Genomic DNA, 17,276 nt, shown 5'->3' with positions numbered 1-17,276 from the left:
TTAAGATCCAACTCTTGCTTACATCTTTTTACATTGTCGTTAGTAAAATCGCATTGTTTTTAAGGTTCAAAAATATTTCAGTCAATTTAGTCAATTTAGTTTCGTCTTTCTAATCAATTAACTAGTAGGAAGAGACTTTTTGGCACTAAAACTGTTAATTTTGTCCATTTTTGGAAAATCAAAAATCCCCTAACTGGCTGCAATGGGGGTTGATAAAAGTTAATATTATTTCATTTCATAATTAACGCATACGAAGTCGTGGGAAAATTCTACTATTTTAATATAAATCACAGGTTCGAATTCAAACCCCCAGAATGAGGCCAAAATTCATAACACTATAACTGCAGACATGCTCGCAAACCTAATAACAAATGTAGTACATAACTATGTAATTATTCCTGCATTAATAATATGCGTCAGGTTGAGCAGCGAACGGTTGTAACTTGTAATTGCCGCTGCCCGGTCAAAGTGTGGTAATTACCGAATCAAAGGGCTTGCTTTAACTGGGTGATTTATTACATAGTCAAACCTAAATAGATACAATAGATATATATATGTAAATTGATGTACATAATCCCCTATATAAATAGTAAGTAAATAAAGCTGAGTATATGTAGAATGAATAAGGAAACGCCATCCGAAATGGCGATACATTATATTGACTTTCAAAAAGAATTATGCAAAGGAATTTGATAGAAAGATTTTGAGTTCAATTTTGAAGTTACTACATAATAAATTAACATACAACACTAATGGTATAATCCGCGCCAAACTGCTAGTCCGCTCTGAAGTTCTTGCGAGCAGGTGTAGTCATACAATTTGCTATGGCAACGCGTCTCATTTCTATATTCAGAGCGGACTAGCAGTTTGGCGCGGACTATACCTACGCTAAAATTGACTATACTCTGTTAAAATGTGAATAAATATTGCACACCGACAACAAAAAATACGAATTACGATTAATTAAACAACCTTTCTGCTATCAGTTAAAGAAGTCCACAACTTTTCTATAATGATTTCAGTCGAATTTTTAAAGACAAAGCAAGAAGTAGTAACTATAAAAAATATTTTTTATAATATAAGAGTAGCAGACGAGCATACAGTCCACCTGATCGTAAGTGGCTACTGCCGCCCATGCTCACGTCTGTAATAAACCTTAGATAGGAATAAATATTCCTACTTGAAGTCGGCCACAGATGCGCCGCTGCCCTAAGCACTAAGCTGGACCGCCTCGAAAGTATGTCTACCTTACCACACCCCTCAAACCTGAACGCAGCAGCGTTTAACAATGTTCTTATTAGGCAGAAATAGATGTGGCGGTGGTGCCGCCGGAGTCGAACCACAAAAGGTTCTACTACCTTCTCCGTCCTTATGATACTTAGACATTACATACATATTTATTTCCTATCACAAATAAGCGCTCCACGATTTATTGAAGAACACATTTTTCCCAGAGTAAACTAGCTAGAAAACTAACATTTTGGCGTCAATAAATCTCAATTATCTACTACACTTCACTTGATTAGCTCCATTCATTACAAAAGACTTATCCGCACTTTTTCTTCGGTCTAATGTTAAGTAGGGATGCCGATCTGAGATCGATTAATCGAGGAATCGATCTTTTGGACAAAAAACAACGGTTGTCTGTAAATTCGGTTTACTGACGATAGTTGAACGTGACAACGTCATAAGAAAATACTGATGGAATGGTTGCAAGTAGGAAAGAGACAGGTGTCGAACGATTATGCCTCTTTGTCGCTCGTTCCGCGCTCTCGCTTGCACTTCAAGACTTACTCGTACATGTAACGCCTCAGAGCGAGGTAACGCCACATGACGAGTCATGTTTTTTGGTGCGTGCAGCCGGCTCCATCGAATTATAAGACGTTGTCACGTCAAAAGGCGATTAGTTTAATAGATCTCCAGTAATAGATCGTTTCGGTGAATCGATCTTTCAACCTATAAAATTCGAAATCGATTCGAAGTTGGCTGAACATTTACAAATATGTTATAGACATTTTTTTGCTGATGGATACTTATTTTAGTATTTTTTTGGGTCCTGACGACCTTTGTTTTCGCTATCTTAACCCCTAAATAAATGTAAAGTAGATTTTTGGAGACCGATTTTCTGGGTCTAGACTTTTTGTGAATCCATTTCACATTTCGATTCGATGCGATCCAGGAATCAATCTTTTTCGGATAGAATGGGCATCCCTAATCTTAAGTAATATGTAATTTGTCGAAACGTGACGAGGGACCAATTAGGTAATTAGTTTCAGATGTAGATGTCAAAGAAAGTTTTATCAGCTTTTGTTGAAGTTATCGCTCTGTTTTCTTCTCTCTTATAGTTGGACAGTTTCGTCTGAACTATTGCTTACAAGACGGATCATTGGTGTTCCACCACGCAGAGTTCTGGGTTTGTTTCCGGGTTGAACACATAGTTGATACATTTCGGAGCTCTTGACGTTGTTTTGTACCTCGTGATACTTCCAATATCATATCATGACACCCTACGACTCGCGTGGCGAAGCGGTCACCAGTCTGACAGGCCTTCGGTTCCGGGTTCGATACCTGGACAGACAGGTACCTAAATTAATTTAAATTTATTTTCTGGGTCTGAGTGCTTGTGGATTCGTCTATGTATTGCACCCACGATACAAGGAATTCTAGTATGGGGCTGTAAGTGTTGAAAATATATTTTATATAGTGTAACCGAATAAACTGGCTTGAAAATATGTACCGAAGTGTATTTATTCAAAACACCGAACGGTGGTAGTTGTATTGACATTCAAAAAGTGCTCTGTAAAGAACCTATTTTGAATTTAAAAAAAATGATTTGATTTGATTTGAGTGTATTCAGTTCAAATCAACCTTTCACTGAGTAATATTAATCTTTATGACGAAAGGATTAATTTATACACATGTTTAAAAAAATACCTTATAATATTTATTGTTGAATATTTTAGTATATACGAATAGGTACAATGTAATATTTTCAGTGGCCGAGAATCACAGAAAGTTTCCTTATCAGTACCCTTACCATGAGTTTTTACGTTTTGACAAATATGACTGTGTTGGCAAATACGTAATTGCCTATACACATTCCAATCAGCGCCCCTAGCGGATTGTATCAGACCTATAGTGTCAGTAATGTAACATTAAATGTCTAGTTGACAAAATGGCGCTTTATGTTTTGTCTCTATTTTTTGCGAACATGTCAGACAGATAAAAAGACTTGAGCATTTAATTATTGTTACGTTTACTCAGTCCACTGAAGCAAACGGAATAAACGTAACGTAAAATTGTAGGATGTTTTGAAAACTCATGATAAAGGTACAGAACATTTTTGTATCACATTTAATAGAAACTTCAGTTTTGTTCCCACAAAAATAAACTGTGAATCTTACATCCACACTTATATGTATTTAATATCTTCTATGGTCAAGGGCTTATGACGTCATCTTACAGCTGGGCTTGTATCCACGTGAGGAAGGCAGTGACACGGCTGTAGACTGAAGGGTATCCTGCTTGGCATGCGTTACCCAGCCCAAAAGATACTATCCCCACCTGAAATATAAATTTTAATTGCTCGATTTGTTTGTCCATTACTATCTGTTTCCTCAAGGAAAGCAGCAGACGGTCTTGCATTTGATATTAAGTGGTTATTGCCTTATGGACTTCTATGAGCTCCTATAGGAGTCAAGAGACGAATCGATCGATCAAGGTAAGAAACATATCGATTGAAGAGAAAACATTATCCTGAATAAAAATCGAAACTTATTGAAACACCGAGAAACTAGGAATCGCATCAAGCCAATATATAGTATACGTCAAAGTCATGTTGTATACGTTAAAGTTTCGTTGAAATACATATAACGGCTATTGTATAACGTGAATTCCCAAGCCAAAATGGCCAAGGTGCATCGGTACTTTGAAATATGACAATAAGTCACAAAGATATCATATGTGCTACTATGATAACGTTACCTTGACTAAGCAAATCACTTACCAGCATCCTCCTCTGCTTCCACACAACGGTCAAAGGTCCACCGGAATCACCATCACAGGTGCCAACTTTCCCCTGTCCACTCGTGCAAAGATGGCTAACGTGGATGGGCACTTCGAAGCTCTTCTGGCACTCTGCATTCGACATCACTTTCAGGTTGATGTAGTGTAAGGCAGTGGTCGTGGGAAAGCTGGTTTGGGCTGGAACAAATGATTACATTAAATTGAATTGTAATGATCCTTAATACTTACTAATACTAGATTTAAGTTCTTACTAACACACATGGATCAATGTAATCTGTTAAATTAAATTAAATTACGTCACTAGCTGTTACCCATAGAAGTAATGTGCTAATTACTTGTAGCTTGACAAGTTATGATTGCAAAGGTTCAACCAATATAGTTTTACCGGGTGGGATATCAAAGCCATTTTATATTTTGGTGGAATGGTGTGTATGATGGCTAACTTATAAAATTAAATAATTCTATCCGCACTATACTCCTTTTTTTTCTTTTTTTTTTTTGTTGACGAGGGGGAAACCTTCAAAAGGTACCCTATGCCGTGGGAGCGGCACGGGTTTATGTGGGATTCTTACCGCACTAAAACCCCCCCGGTGGCCGTCCTCGGCGCTGCGTAGAGGACTCCGGGATCTCCAAAGGAACGCAACCGGAGTCCTCTCAGCGCACTGCCCCGTCGGGCTCCGCCCAAGTGAGATTGAACCCCTCACCCCACCGTTCGATGTACACGACGGTATGCGACCACACAGACCGCCGTCCTTCCCGGGGTCGTTGGCCGGACGGTTCGAGCTCCCACTCTTACCATCCGCAACCCCGAAAGCCCCTTTTAGTCGCCTCTTACGACAAGCAGGAGATACTGTAGCCCTATTCTGGTCCCGGAACTACAGGGACACCGCACTATACTCCTACTGAACGATCAACGCATTTGTGATAGGGTTCAGATAAATACCTGTTCTATATGGACTCAAGTAAGGTGTCCTTAGGCGGCTCTTGATGCGACTGCGTGCACCTATGTTACTTTAATTTTATATAAAAATATCGAATAAATCTTTAGAATTAAAATCCTAAACGTTTTTTTACTTACTACAGAATTCTTAAATGTAACAATACATTTACCGTACTTTTTTGCGAATATTTTAAGAGCCAAATACAAAACAAAAAATCCTTCCGAACAATTTTATCTCTAACTTTTCCTTTGAAACAAAGAGCGGTGTAACAAACTCGATAAAACAATAGAAAATCACTCTTCACTCACCATCACTCGTCTTCCCGAAACCGGAAGCGGTGGCTGTCATCCCGGCGAAGTTCTGGTTCACATCCGCCACCGAAGGCAGCGGGATCGACTGAATATTATCTGAAAGGTTCAATGGAGCCATCTTGTTTTATTTGTTTTGGTTAGACGTGCGTCGTACTGACGAATATGAAGACAATGATATTTTTATTTTACTTCAAGAAATTTAGGTAATTGGGTAAGCTTTTCAACAACTTTTTCTAAATATTTTTTAAAGCTTTAACAAGTACGTTATAAGTTTAAAAGAAAGTTCTAATACGTTCATGCAAGACATATTACTTACGTAGAGCACCATTTCCAATTCTTACATTTAACGTAACTACTTTAATTACGCTCTCTCTCTTCTATAAAAATAATCTCTAAATCTAAATCTCTAAAAATAATCTTACTTCCTAAACCTATTTGCCTATAATTATTTAGTTGAATTTTCGCCGGAAACTTGTATCGGTTAGAACGTTCCTATTGCCACAAAGATTTCTGTATGTGTATCAGCCAGACACGTAAATGCCTCCAGTCTCACACGTTTCTAAAATTATCTATGAGATCATTGGATACAGAGCAGCCCACACGCGGTCACTTCACCGATAAGAAAATGTCCTTGAAATGTTGAGTGCCGTTATCTTCTATCCTTCATCCACTAACGACTCTCACTGCGCACCACACTACATGTCGCCCCTCACGTATGCGCTGATCCTCATATGACGCGCGGTGGCTAAGCTGCGATGTAAACCCATGCCTAGTTCACCAAGTTTCATTTGCATCCGTCCATCAGTCCATCTCTAACGCTGGAAAGTATTGGAAAGCGAGGGATAGGCAAGGGCGGGGTATAGTTTTGGCTTTAAAAGTTCTTATAATGAATTGAAACACGTATAAAGTTAAGTTCATTTTCAGAAATGGACGATGCGGATAAACAAATTATAAATATGAAATCCATAATTTTGAAACAACTGTATTTATAAATATTTGATACATACATAGATACATTCATACATACAAACATAAATACACACATTCATAAACATGTACGGAATGCGTTACCAAATTCCGGAAACGCACGCATACTACACAAAAACTTCAGCGAATTTTTCCCCCTATCATACCTACCTCCATACTATATACCTTCGTTCTAACATTAGAAGTAGATATTAAGCCCAGAAACTACGTATATCGTTTGCTCGCTTGCGGTACGACAGGTCTCAAGGCAAAGGATCCGCTTCATACTTATCAAGGCATTTCAAATGAGCAATGAAGCGAAATGGCGTTAAGTGATATGGGTCTAATTTTAAATGATTCAATTTAACTTAAGCGAAATATTCGTCTCATTAACGTTTGACATTGCAGGAATATTTGTAATATAATTATTTATGATATTTTATGGTGATAGACACAAAAAAAAATTATATTCGAGATAGATGTAGGTTATTTCATATTTGTCCCTGTAGTCCCGGGTCTAGAATAGGGCTACGGTATCCCCTGCCTGTCGTAAGAGGCGACTAAAAGGGGGCTTCCGGGGTTGCCGACGGCAAGAGTGGGAGCTCGAACCGTCTGAAAAGCAACCCCGGGAAGGACGGCGGCATGTGTGGTCGCATGCCAATGCCAAAAAAAAGGTTATTTCATATTTTAACTTTACATGAAGGGCCTAAAAAAGGTTTTCCATGTTAGTATCTCATACTCTTACGTATGCTCGTCTTGATTTGTAAGGGTGGTAACTGGTAGTAACTTAAACAGAGGGTTTTACTACTTTCGCCCATAAAGACATTTTCCGCCATTACTATGTCTATATTATTCCTATTTCTAGCTATTTTAAGTTCAACGTTTTAAGATCTCAAGTTTAACAGCGAACTTATACCTTAGACTTAGAACTTTGGTAGAACTAAAGTTTCCATTGGATGAGAGTATATTAAGATTATCTAACTCTTTGCAAAAAGTGTATTAAAGCAAGTAGTTATTTAAACAATAAAACTTAATCGCCATATTATGCTTAAGTTGAATACATTTTTCTTATGTGTATTATTGTTTTTTTTCGCTTCTTCTCTATCAAGAATCACCTTGCAAAATGATGGTAAGTCGGTTATTGACGTTCAAAGATAATTCTGTAAAAATCACCTTAGAATAGAATACTTACATTTTTACGATCGCAAGAATATACCCTGTTCTCATATACCACTTCAATTTCTTACAAACGACTTACTATTAAACTATTAATAGCAGTGATAGATTAAGAAACTCAGCCACTCGATCGAGGGGTCCGAGGTTCAAATCCAGGCACGCATCTCTGATTTTCAAAAATTATGTGCGTATTAAAAATTAATTATCACTTCCTTAAACGGTGAAGGAAAACATCGTAAGGAAACCTGCATACCTGAGAGAATTATAAAACAAAAATCACAAAGGTAAGTAAAGTCTACCAAAACGCACTTATCCAGCGCGGTGGACTATGGCCTAATCCTTCTCATTCTGAGAGGGGATCCGTGTCTAGCAGTGGGACAGTAATGATGATGATGATGACTTACTATTAAAATCGACTCCTCTGATCCTAACCACGGCGATATCATAAGTAATATCAGCGGGGTTCCACGCCGGATACACCACCACGTCCGAGGTCTTGATCCTCGTACCCCCAGTGAAGACGGTCACGGAACCCAGGACTATCGTGAACTCCTTCGCCTGGCTGCGACCGTCGAACCAGCAGTGAGCTGCAGTCAGGACCCTGGTCTTGGAGATCACCGCGCCACCGCATATGGATGTCCATCCGGTGGTGAGGGTCACCACTATCCCAGCCTGTCAAAGTAAAGAACTATTTAAAGCAATGTACAATAATGTTTTTTTCTCGACAGGACCTTCAAAACCCGGTGGCCACTGTCTCCCATGTATATCTGCAACCAACCCCAGAAAAGATCAGATTCTCATCTGAGATCGGCCATAGACGCGCCACCACACCTGAAGACTAAGCTGGAATGCTTCGGAATATGCTCCCTTACGACACCCTTGAAACCAGAGCACACAGCAACGCTTAACACTGCTGTTCTACACATGGCTCTCTAGCGTAGTTCAAAGGGATAGCTTTTAAGAAATAACTTGGCTGCTATTATTTTAAGAAAAAAATTTCAAAATGCTGAGATACTTCCCTCGTTTCCGAGTTAGTCATCATACGTAGTTATTCAGAAACTGTACAAACTGCAGACTTCGTGTGGGATTTGGTTAGTTCTTGGTTTAACTTTGAACTTATAACTGGCCACTTGTACTATTTCATATGCGAATAATTTAAAGTTCTGTACGGATTGAAGCGCTCCTCATCTCCACATAGTTTGCCGTTAAATATAGTTATACTAGTATTAAGAGTATTAGTATTAATTGCAGTACTAGTAGTTACTGCCGGGAAGGACGGCGGTATGTGTGGTCTCATACCATCGTACGCACCAGACGGTGCGGTGAGCGATAAGCTCACCTGGGCGGAGCCCGACGGGGCAATGCGCTAAGAGGACTCCGATTGCGTTCCTTTGGAGATCCCGGAGTCCTCTACGCAGTGCTAAGGACGGCCACCGGGGGGGTTTTAGTGCGGTAAGAGTCCCACATAACCCTGTGTCGCTCCCAAGGCATCGGGTACCTTTTGAAGGTTTCCCCCTCGTCAACAAAAAAAAAAGTAGTTACTTCATTAGTAGTATATATATTATAATCTTCAACTTATTACTGTCTCAAAATTGGACGACTATTTTTTTTAGAATAAAACAGATTTAAACCAGTCTTGCACATACTCTAGAAAAGATTAAAAGACATTGAAAAGTCTTTCACAATCATCACTGATCTCAGATCAAGAAGATCAGAGAATCAGATCAGATAAATCGCTGCTATTTAAACACTCACACAGATAAGTGATCATATCCAATCCCAATAATATTATTTATCGTATTAAGGTTTACATAGCCGGGGATCGAACTCGGATCCTTCGCTTACTTGACCGGCATTATGACCTCTTCTTAAATGATCAAGAGCTATATAGGGTTCAATACTTATAAAACTTCCTTGTCAAATAGTGGAATAGTAATAGATGTATGATAATGTCTATTTATCTTATATATAAAATTCTCGTGTCACAATGTTAGTTACCGTACTCCTCCGAAACGACTTTACCGATTTTCACCAAATTCTATATGCATATTCAGTAGGTCTGAGAATCGGCTACTATCTATTTTTCATACCGCTAAGTAATTAGGGTTGTTCACCCTTAACATTTTTGTATTTAAATGGCAACACAACGTTCGCCGGGTCAGTTAGTAATTACATAAAACTTACGTGATGAGGTATCACCATTGAGTCAGGCACTTTGTTCCCGCCGACTATCCTGCCGATCCCAAGCTCCGACCTCATCATCGACTCGGCTTTGGGTATCCCAATCGTCATATGATATCCATATCCTGGTATAAACTGACCGTCCACATAACTTAGAAGAAATACCAGAAGAGCCGTCTTCAACATTTTGTCTCACACTTGTAATAGAACTGAAGTGATGATTTAATTATTTGTATCTTTATATCTGGCACTTGATAAGCTATCGAGTAGGTAGCACTTTGTTCAATATATCAATTAGTGGTATTGAGATATTGATCTATTGATAGGGGAAATACTATTGTTAGGAATTATTAACATGGAATACAATTAAAATTATACTTTAGACAGGGCACGTCATAATAAATAATGGAATGTGGTAAATGTATCGCTCAGTTTGAACGATACATTTTTTTCTTTTAAAATTATACCTAAACGATGAAGCAGACGGGATGGAAAGCAGACACTGTCGCCTATAGACATTTGCAACACCAGAGGAGTCGCCAATGCATCGCCGGCTTTGGAGGAGAGCTCTTTTTACACCTTTTTTTGAAAAGCCCCATGTCATAGCGCTCCGGGAATACCTCAGACCATTTACAAGGATGAACCGAATTGAATAAAACTTTATTGTAATATGAAAGAGCATTTGAATAACGATTAATACAGGAATACATATCTATCGCGTGTACTCGAATTAGTTACAAATAACTTACCTTCTTTTTGTTAACGAGGGGGAAACCTTCAAAAGGCAAGGTGTCGTGGCAGCGACGCAGGGTTATGTGGGATTCTTACTGCATTAACCCTATGGACGTCATCGGTGCTACATAGAGAGCTCCGGTATCTCCAAAGGAACGCAACCGGAATCCTCTTAATGCGTTGCCTCGTCGGGCTCCGCCCAGGTGAACTTGACGCTTGCCACACCGTCTGGTGTGTACGAGCGACGCCGTCCTTCCCGGAGACGCTGGCCGGGCAGTTCGAGCTCCCACTCTTGCCTCTCCCGGCAACTTCCCGGAACTACAGGAACAAACTAATATATCACTTAGTTGATAATATTATTATATTTTAATTTCTTAATAAAATTAACATTGGATGCGGTTTCAACCGTTGTTTAATATAAAAACATGCCTTATAAATTATGATAACGCACCATCGTAAAATAAGCAATTATATTGCCTAATAAAAAAATACTACTAGAAATTAACTAGTAGTAATAGGTATTAGTGGTAGTAGCAGTAGGATTAGTAATAGCTTCGGTTGTATCAGTGGTATACTTAAATTAGTTAACTATTAAATTCCTACATAATGCCTGAAAATTTCAATTTACGAAAAAATACTACAAAGGACAGTCGACAATAAATGATTTACAGACAAACTTTAGTTAATTTTATTTCATAAACACGTTCCACCGACTATCTTAAGTGTTCTATTTTAAGTGTTAATTAACCAATCGAGACATTTATGTAATTGTTGCTCACTGCGACACTAGCAACCAAACAAAGTAATACATTTTTTTTTATAATATAGGAGTAGCAGACGAGCATGCAGTCCACCTGATGGTAAGTGGCTACTGCCGCGCATGAACATCTGTAATCAACCCCAGATAGAATTAGTAATATTCCTACCTGAGGTCGGCCACAGATGCGCCGCTACCCCTGAGGACTAAGCTGGAACGCCTCGGAAAAGTATGTCTCCCTTACCACACCCTTCAAAACGGAACACAGCAGCGCCTAACACTGCTGTTATTAGGCACAAATAGGTGTAGCGTTGGTGCCGCCGGAGTGGACATGGACATCTGTAATCAACCCCAAACAATACATACCCGTCTGAGGTCGGCCTCAGATGCGCCACTATCCCTGACGATTAATCTGGAATGTCTCGGAAAAATATGTCTCCCTTATGTCACTATATGATGATGACGTATAAAGATGACGTCACGACAGACAGGCATTCAATTTTATTTCCGCAACTGAAGTGGCCAGAAGCCGCGCGAAGTGCTTTAGCAATTAATCAAGCTGGTTATGCAAGTGGCTGCTTAATTGCTTTTATTTTATTAACGAGACTAGCTGCATTTTGCGGCTTTGCTCGCTGTAACAAAATGTTTTCTCTATTATCATTGTATTATTGTATTAGGAAAGAAAATTGCAGACTGTAATGTAAGCGCTACTTTAATTTCGCTCTAATTATTTTGTTGAAACCAATACCAATTATAAAACTATATTTTAACGTGCGTAAATTCAAGTTGCATTTGGCCAATTATTTTATTTTGAAGATGGTAGAACCCTTTGTGGTTCGACTCCGGCAGTACCACCGCCACACCTATTTCTACCTCATACTCGTAACAGCAGTGTTGAGCGCTGCTGTGTTCTGGTTTGAAGGGTGTGGTAAACGAGATATACTATTCTGAGGCATTCCGAAATAGCAGCGGATGTGTGGTCGACCTCTGATGAGAATAAAGCCTTGGCTGGTGTTGATTGAAGATGTTTGTGGGCGGCAGTAGCCACTTAACATCAGGTGGACTGCAAGGATATCTTTTTTTTAATAATATGGGAGTAGCAGACGAGCATGTAGCCCACCTGATGGTAAGTGGCTACTGCCGCTCATGGACATCAGTAATCAACCCCAGATAGGATTAGATATTCCTACTTGAGGTCGGCCACAGATGCGCCGCTACCCCTGAGGACTAAGCTGGGACGCCTCAGAAAAGTCTGTCTCCCTTACCACACCCTTCAATACGGAACACAGCAGCGCCTAACACTGCTGTTATTAGGTAGAAAGAAGAGTCGAACCACAAAGGGTTCTACCACCTTATCTACTTCTTCGAACTACTTGGACTAAATAAACGTGCAGCTTACCGCTCCATAGCTTGATAATGACATAATAAATTCATTTTCCAAACCAGATTTGGGGCAAACCCGCAATAAAGTCTTTCGCAGTAATTAATCAAGACGTTACCTGCGGCTTGGCGTCTCTGAAGAGTTTAATTATGCCTGGAAATTTATTACTATATTCAAACGAGACGCTGAAAGATTTTTTACATAAGGGCCTAGACCTTTGTCCCTTTATAACTTTAAGATATATTTTTTGTAGTAGCAGACGAACATGCAGTCCACCTGATGGTAAGTGGCTACTGCCGACCGTAGACATCTGTAATCAATCCCAGATAAGATTAGATTTCTACTTTAAGTCGCCCACAAATGCGCCGCTACCTCTGAGGACTAATCTGGAACGCCTCGGAAAAGTTTCTCCCTTAACACACCCTTCAAACCAGAACACAGCAGCGCTTAACATTGCTATTATTAAGTAAGAAGGTAGAAATAGGTGTGGCGGTGCTGCCGCCGGAGTCGAATCAGAAAGAGTTCTACCACATTCCAATTTATTCGCCAGAAATTGCATGTATGGCCAACCTGTGGTAGAAAGTAAATACAATTGGTCGAAAGGCGACAGAAGCCACTTACCATCTGGTGGACTGAATGCTCATATGTTACTTCAATATTATAAAAAAAGTTATTTCTTTTTTATCTCATTTCACATTTTCAAATTACTTTTTTTATAAAAACCTATTTAAACAAGATCAATCAAAATATTCACAACATATGGTATCAAAAAATTGCAATTGCCATAAATATTTTCACGCAAAATAGTGAATTTTCTCATTCAGCTTACATTTTGCATTCAAAATGCTTCGGAATTTATCTCTTACACGAATTTCCATCACAAAGGTTTAAATTTAAACTTGTTTGAATCAATTTCGATGGTAAATCGAGTTTGTACAAGAATGGGGATAATTTCAAACAAGTTACCTATTGTTATTACAAAGGAGTTTCGGGTTTACTTTAGTTCGGACATACTTTTGGTCTTGCATCGTTTGGTAGTAGTGCTGGGCAGTTTTTAATCGACAGGATTTTCTAATATAATATAGGAGTAGCAGACGAGCAGTCCACTTGATGGTAAGCCTACTGCCGCCCATGGACCTATAATTAACCCCCAGACAAGATTAGATTCCTAACTTTAATACTAGAAATAGAAATGAATTAGCAATTCCTAAACATAGATTATGCAAGGTGGCTAGATCTTTCATGGGTAACTGTATTCGCTACTACAATAAAATACCTGACCACATTTTGAATCTCAAAGAAAAAAAGTTCAAACATGTCGTTAAACGAACGCTATGTAAAAAAGCGTACTATAAACTAAGTGATTTTTTGACTGACAAAACAGTGTGATCTGAAGTTGTTCCAGCTCCACATGTACCATTAGGTTAAGTTTAACATTGTAAAAAACATTTTTTTTAATTGTGTGTTATGGAGTTTCTTTCGCCGCTTCTTCTCCAAAACGAAACACCCTGTGAAGCGGTGGTAGTTGTAGTGACATTCAAAAAGTGTTCTGTAAAGAACCTATTTTGTATTAAAAAAAAATATTTGATTTGAACTAAAAGCCGGCCACAGATGCGCCGCTACCCATGAGGACTACGCTGGAATGCCTCGAAAAAATATATCTCTCTTACCACATCCTTCAAATACAGCAGCGCTTAACGGTGCTGATATTTGGCCGAAGTACAGGACGAAGTAAAGGACGGACGACTACTTCTTATTTTTATGTCATAGATATACCTATGTAAAGAGTTTAGTTCAGCTCTTCTTAAATGGTCACTGTCGAAAATGCATATCGACGTGTGTACTTAACCCCAAATAAGACCAAAATCGTACCTAACTATGATCACAGATAATGGTATCTGTAGCACTACCATGAGTTTACAAAAGTATTACTCGCTAGCGACTGCGTAAAATAAATGTATGAAAAATTGTACAGCGCCTCTGGTGGTTACTCGTAGAACTAAAATCCGTAGTGGCGAAACTCGATACGTAAAAAACCTATCGAAATCAAATCGCTAGCGAATGTCATTATGATCTATTGCCATACAAATTCGGTCCCATGAGTCATTAATTTGACAGACGTTGTCAAGAAATACCGTAACGATAGTAGTTATGTTATTCACTAGCAAAATGACAATAGTTTTCTATTTACTATTTCTATAGTGGCGTTTCTATGCCAACTCATGGTAGTGCTACAGAAGTAGCTAACCGAGAACTAAGAATGTCTTATATCAATATTGCTTTACCACTTCGGAAACAGTACATTTATAATGCTATTACAAGGCAGGAGTAGAAGTGCAGGTGACGTCACTTCTTATCGTCACATTTATTCTTCTGACGTCAGTTCTTCCACATTTTACAATTGTCACATGTGGAATTGTCCAAATAATCATTTTTCTTTCTTTCTTCTCTTTAATTTAACCATCGATAAATATTCAAAAACGTATCAACCCCATCCCTAAACAAACTTGAGTTTCAAAAGCCTTGTAGAGCTGCAAGCGCTACATTATCCGCTAAAACCCTAATTACTACGTATATTAATTAGCTTCATAAACAGATTGTACTAAAAGCTTCTTAATGTTATGGTGCTTAAGACTTAATCCTTTTTTATTACAATGATCCTACGACTTAAGATTCTTGCAAATATATATAATTGACGACCTGTGTAGCAGAGCGGAGAGGATCCTAGGTTCGATCCCCGGTCAGACAGATATCTGAATGCTGAATTTAGTTTTCTGGGTCTGGGTGTTTGTGTATTTGTGTCTGTGTGTGTTCATCGCACCTTATTTTAAGCTATTGCATAGCTTTTATCGCGGGCTTTGAGCGCGGCGACCGAATCGAGAAATTCCGTAACGAAAATAAGTAACACCTTTCAACAACTCGGTTGCCTGGAGACTTGATATCCAACTATCAAGTCTCCAGGCAACCGAGTTGTTGACTGTCAATAGAAAAATATGGATATAATTGAATAAAGTATTATTTTACATTCCTTATTATTTTATTTGATATTGCCGACGAGATGTCGAATGAACTAAAAAACAATAAGGAAATACGAGCCACATTACGTGGGTTAATGAAACGAACCGAAAATTACATTTCGGGAATAGAAAAAATTGACATTGAAGAAATAAATATACGACTGAATTCTTTACAAGAAAATTTGAACAAATTCTACGCGATTCAAGAAAAAATTGAATGGCTTACAGAAGAAGAAAATTTAGAAGAGGAAATAAAATACAGGTACGAATTTGAAGAAATATATACAAAGCTAAAATTTAAATTTTTGAATGTACAAAAAGAAAATAATCGGCTAATACCTGAATGTTCTTTTATATCAGCAAGAGCGGAAGTTTATTTGATAAACTGTTAACTGTCAAGGCACGCTTGAGACGTACACCTAATACAAAAGAGTTATCACCTTATGAGTTTATTTTCGGCAGAGAGGTAAGAACCTATATGCATGCCTTATTTAAGAAATCCGCCCCACTATCCAGATTACATTACAATGCACCGCCAACGCAGGAGTTCGGACAAGGTGATAAGGTACAAGCAGTTACACCAACCCAAGAGTTAAATGGGAGTTCGGAGTCGTCATCCGAAGATTAGGTAGACTCCATTATGAAGTCAGAACTGAAAATGGCATACTGGTGCGCCGTCACCTTGACCAAATGCTGCCGGCGCCCCTGGTGGTGTAAGTGAAAATAGCGGTGGAGGACTGTTGGATATCATGTCTCCGGGCAACCGAGTTGTTGACTGTCAATAGAAAAATATGGATATAATTGAATAAAGTATTATTTTACATTCCTTATTATTTTATTTGATAACCTTAATTCGTCAACTTGAACACAGATGGCAGTAATACACATTTTTTTATAATCCGTGCAGAAATCTTAAAATTGCGTGAAGTATATTTTATATTCCCATTATAAAATTCAAAATTATATTACCATATTATTTTTCATAATAATATAGTGGATAAAGATGTATTAATGTAAATGTTGATGATTATGGAAGAATATATTGTATTTCTGGAATTCCTTCTGAGCGTTTTCATAGCATAAAAAATGCTATGCAATAGCTTTACCGCGGCAGTCTCCGAGTGCCACACGTATTTCTTTTTTTTTTTGTTTACGAGGAGGAAAACTTCAAAAGGTACCCGGTGCCGTGGAAGCGACGCAGGGTTATGTGAGATTCTTACCACACTAAAACTGCCCCGGTGACCGACTTCGGCGCTGCGTAAAGGGCTCCAGGATCTCCGAAGGAATGCAACCGGAGTTCTTTTAGCGCGTTGCCCCAATGTTTATTTAATTTAAATTGAATATAAAATTATAACAAGTAACAGAGAAACATCTTCTTCTTCTTGCGGTGCCTCTCCAACTAGTGAAGGTCGGCTATCAGCTGTTTAAATCTCTCACGGTTTTTTGAGAGGCGGAATAGTTCAGCTGCGCTTGCTATCCCCGTCCACTCTCGAATGTTCCGCAGCCAAGATTTTTTTCTCCTCCCTACTCGCCTTTTCCCTGCGACTTTGCCCATTATGATGAGCTGGAGAAGTTCATAACGTGGATGCCGTAGAATGTGACCCAAGTAAGAGACTTTTCTCTCTTTGATGGTAAGCATGAGCAATCGATCTTTGGCATCCACAATGGATAGATCGATTATTACTGATGGGCATAAGTAAGCTTTGTATATCCATTAGTACAAATGACAACACAGCAGCGCTTTACAATGCTGATAAGGCAGAAATAGGTGTGACGGTGGTGCCTGCG

The 17,276-nt window shown here is 38.7% G+C and overlaps 1 protein-coding gene across 1 annotated transcript; it reads right to left on the bottom strand.

Moving 5' to 3' along the window:
* Positions 1–3,318: 3,318 nt before the first annotated feature.
* On the bottom strand, positions 3,319–9,787 carry LOC140749210 (brachyurin). The gene is made up of 5 exons (XM_073082258.1): positions 9,605–9,787; positions 7,825–8,092; positions 5,276–5,374; positions 4,007–4,203; positions 3,319–3,564 (listed from the first exon to the last, which is right to left on the bottom strand). Exons 1-5 carry the CDS (start codon positions 9,785–9,787, stop codon positions 3,460–3,462), a joined length of 852 nt encoding a protein of 283 aa, XP_072938359.1. The 3' UTR covers positions 3,319–3,459.
* Positions 9,788–17,276: the final 7,489 nt, after the last annotated feature.

This window comes from Epargyreus clarus, unplaced genomic scaffold, assembly GCF_041222505.1.
Source record: "Epargyreus clarus isolate Ecla_fem2 unplaced genomic scaffold, WU_Ecla_fem_2.2 ptg000017l, whole genome shotgun sequence".
NCBI classification, from domain to species: Eukaryota; Metazoa; Arthropoda; class Insecta; order Lepidoptera; family Hesperiidae; genus Epargyreus; species Epargyreus clarus.
The sequence above is the reverse complement of the archived record's forward strand: the minus strand, read 5'-3'. Positions and strand labels throughout refer to the sequence as shown.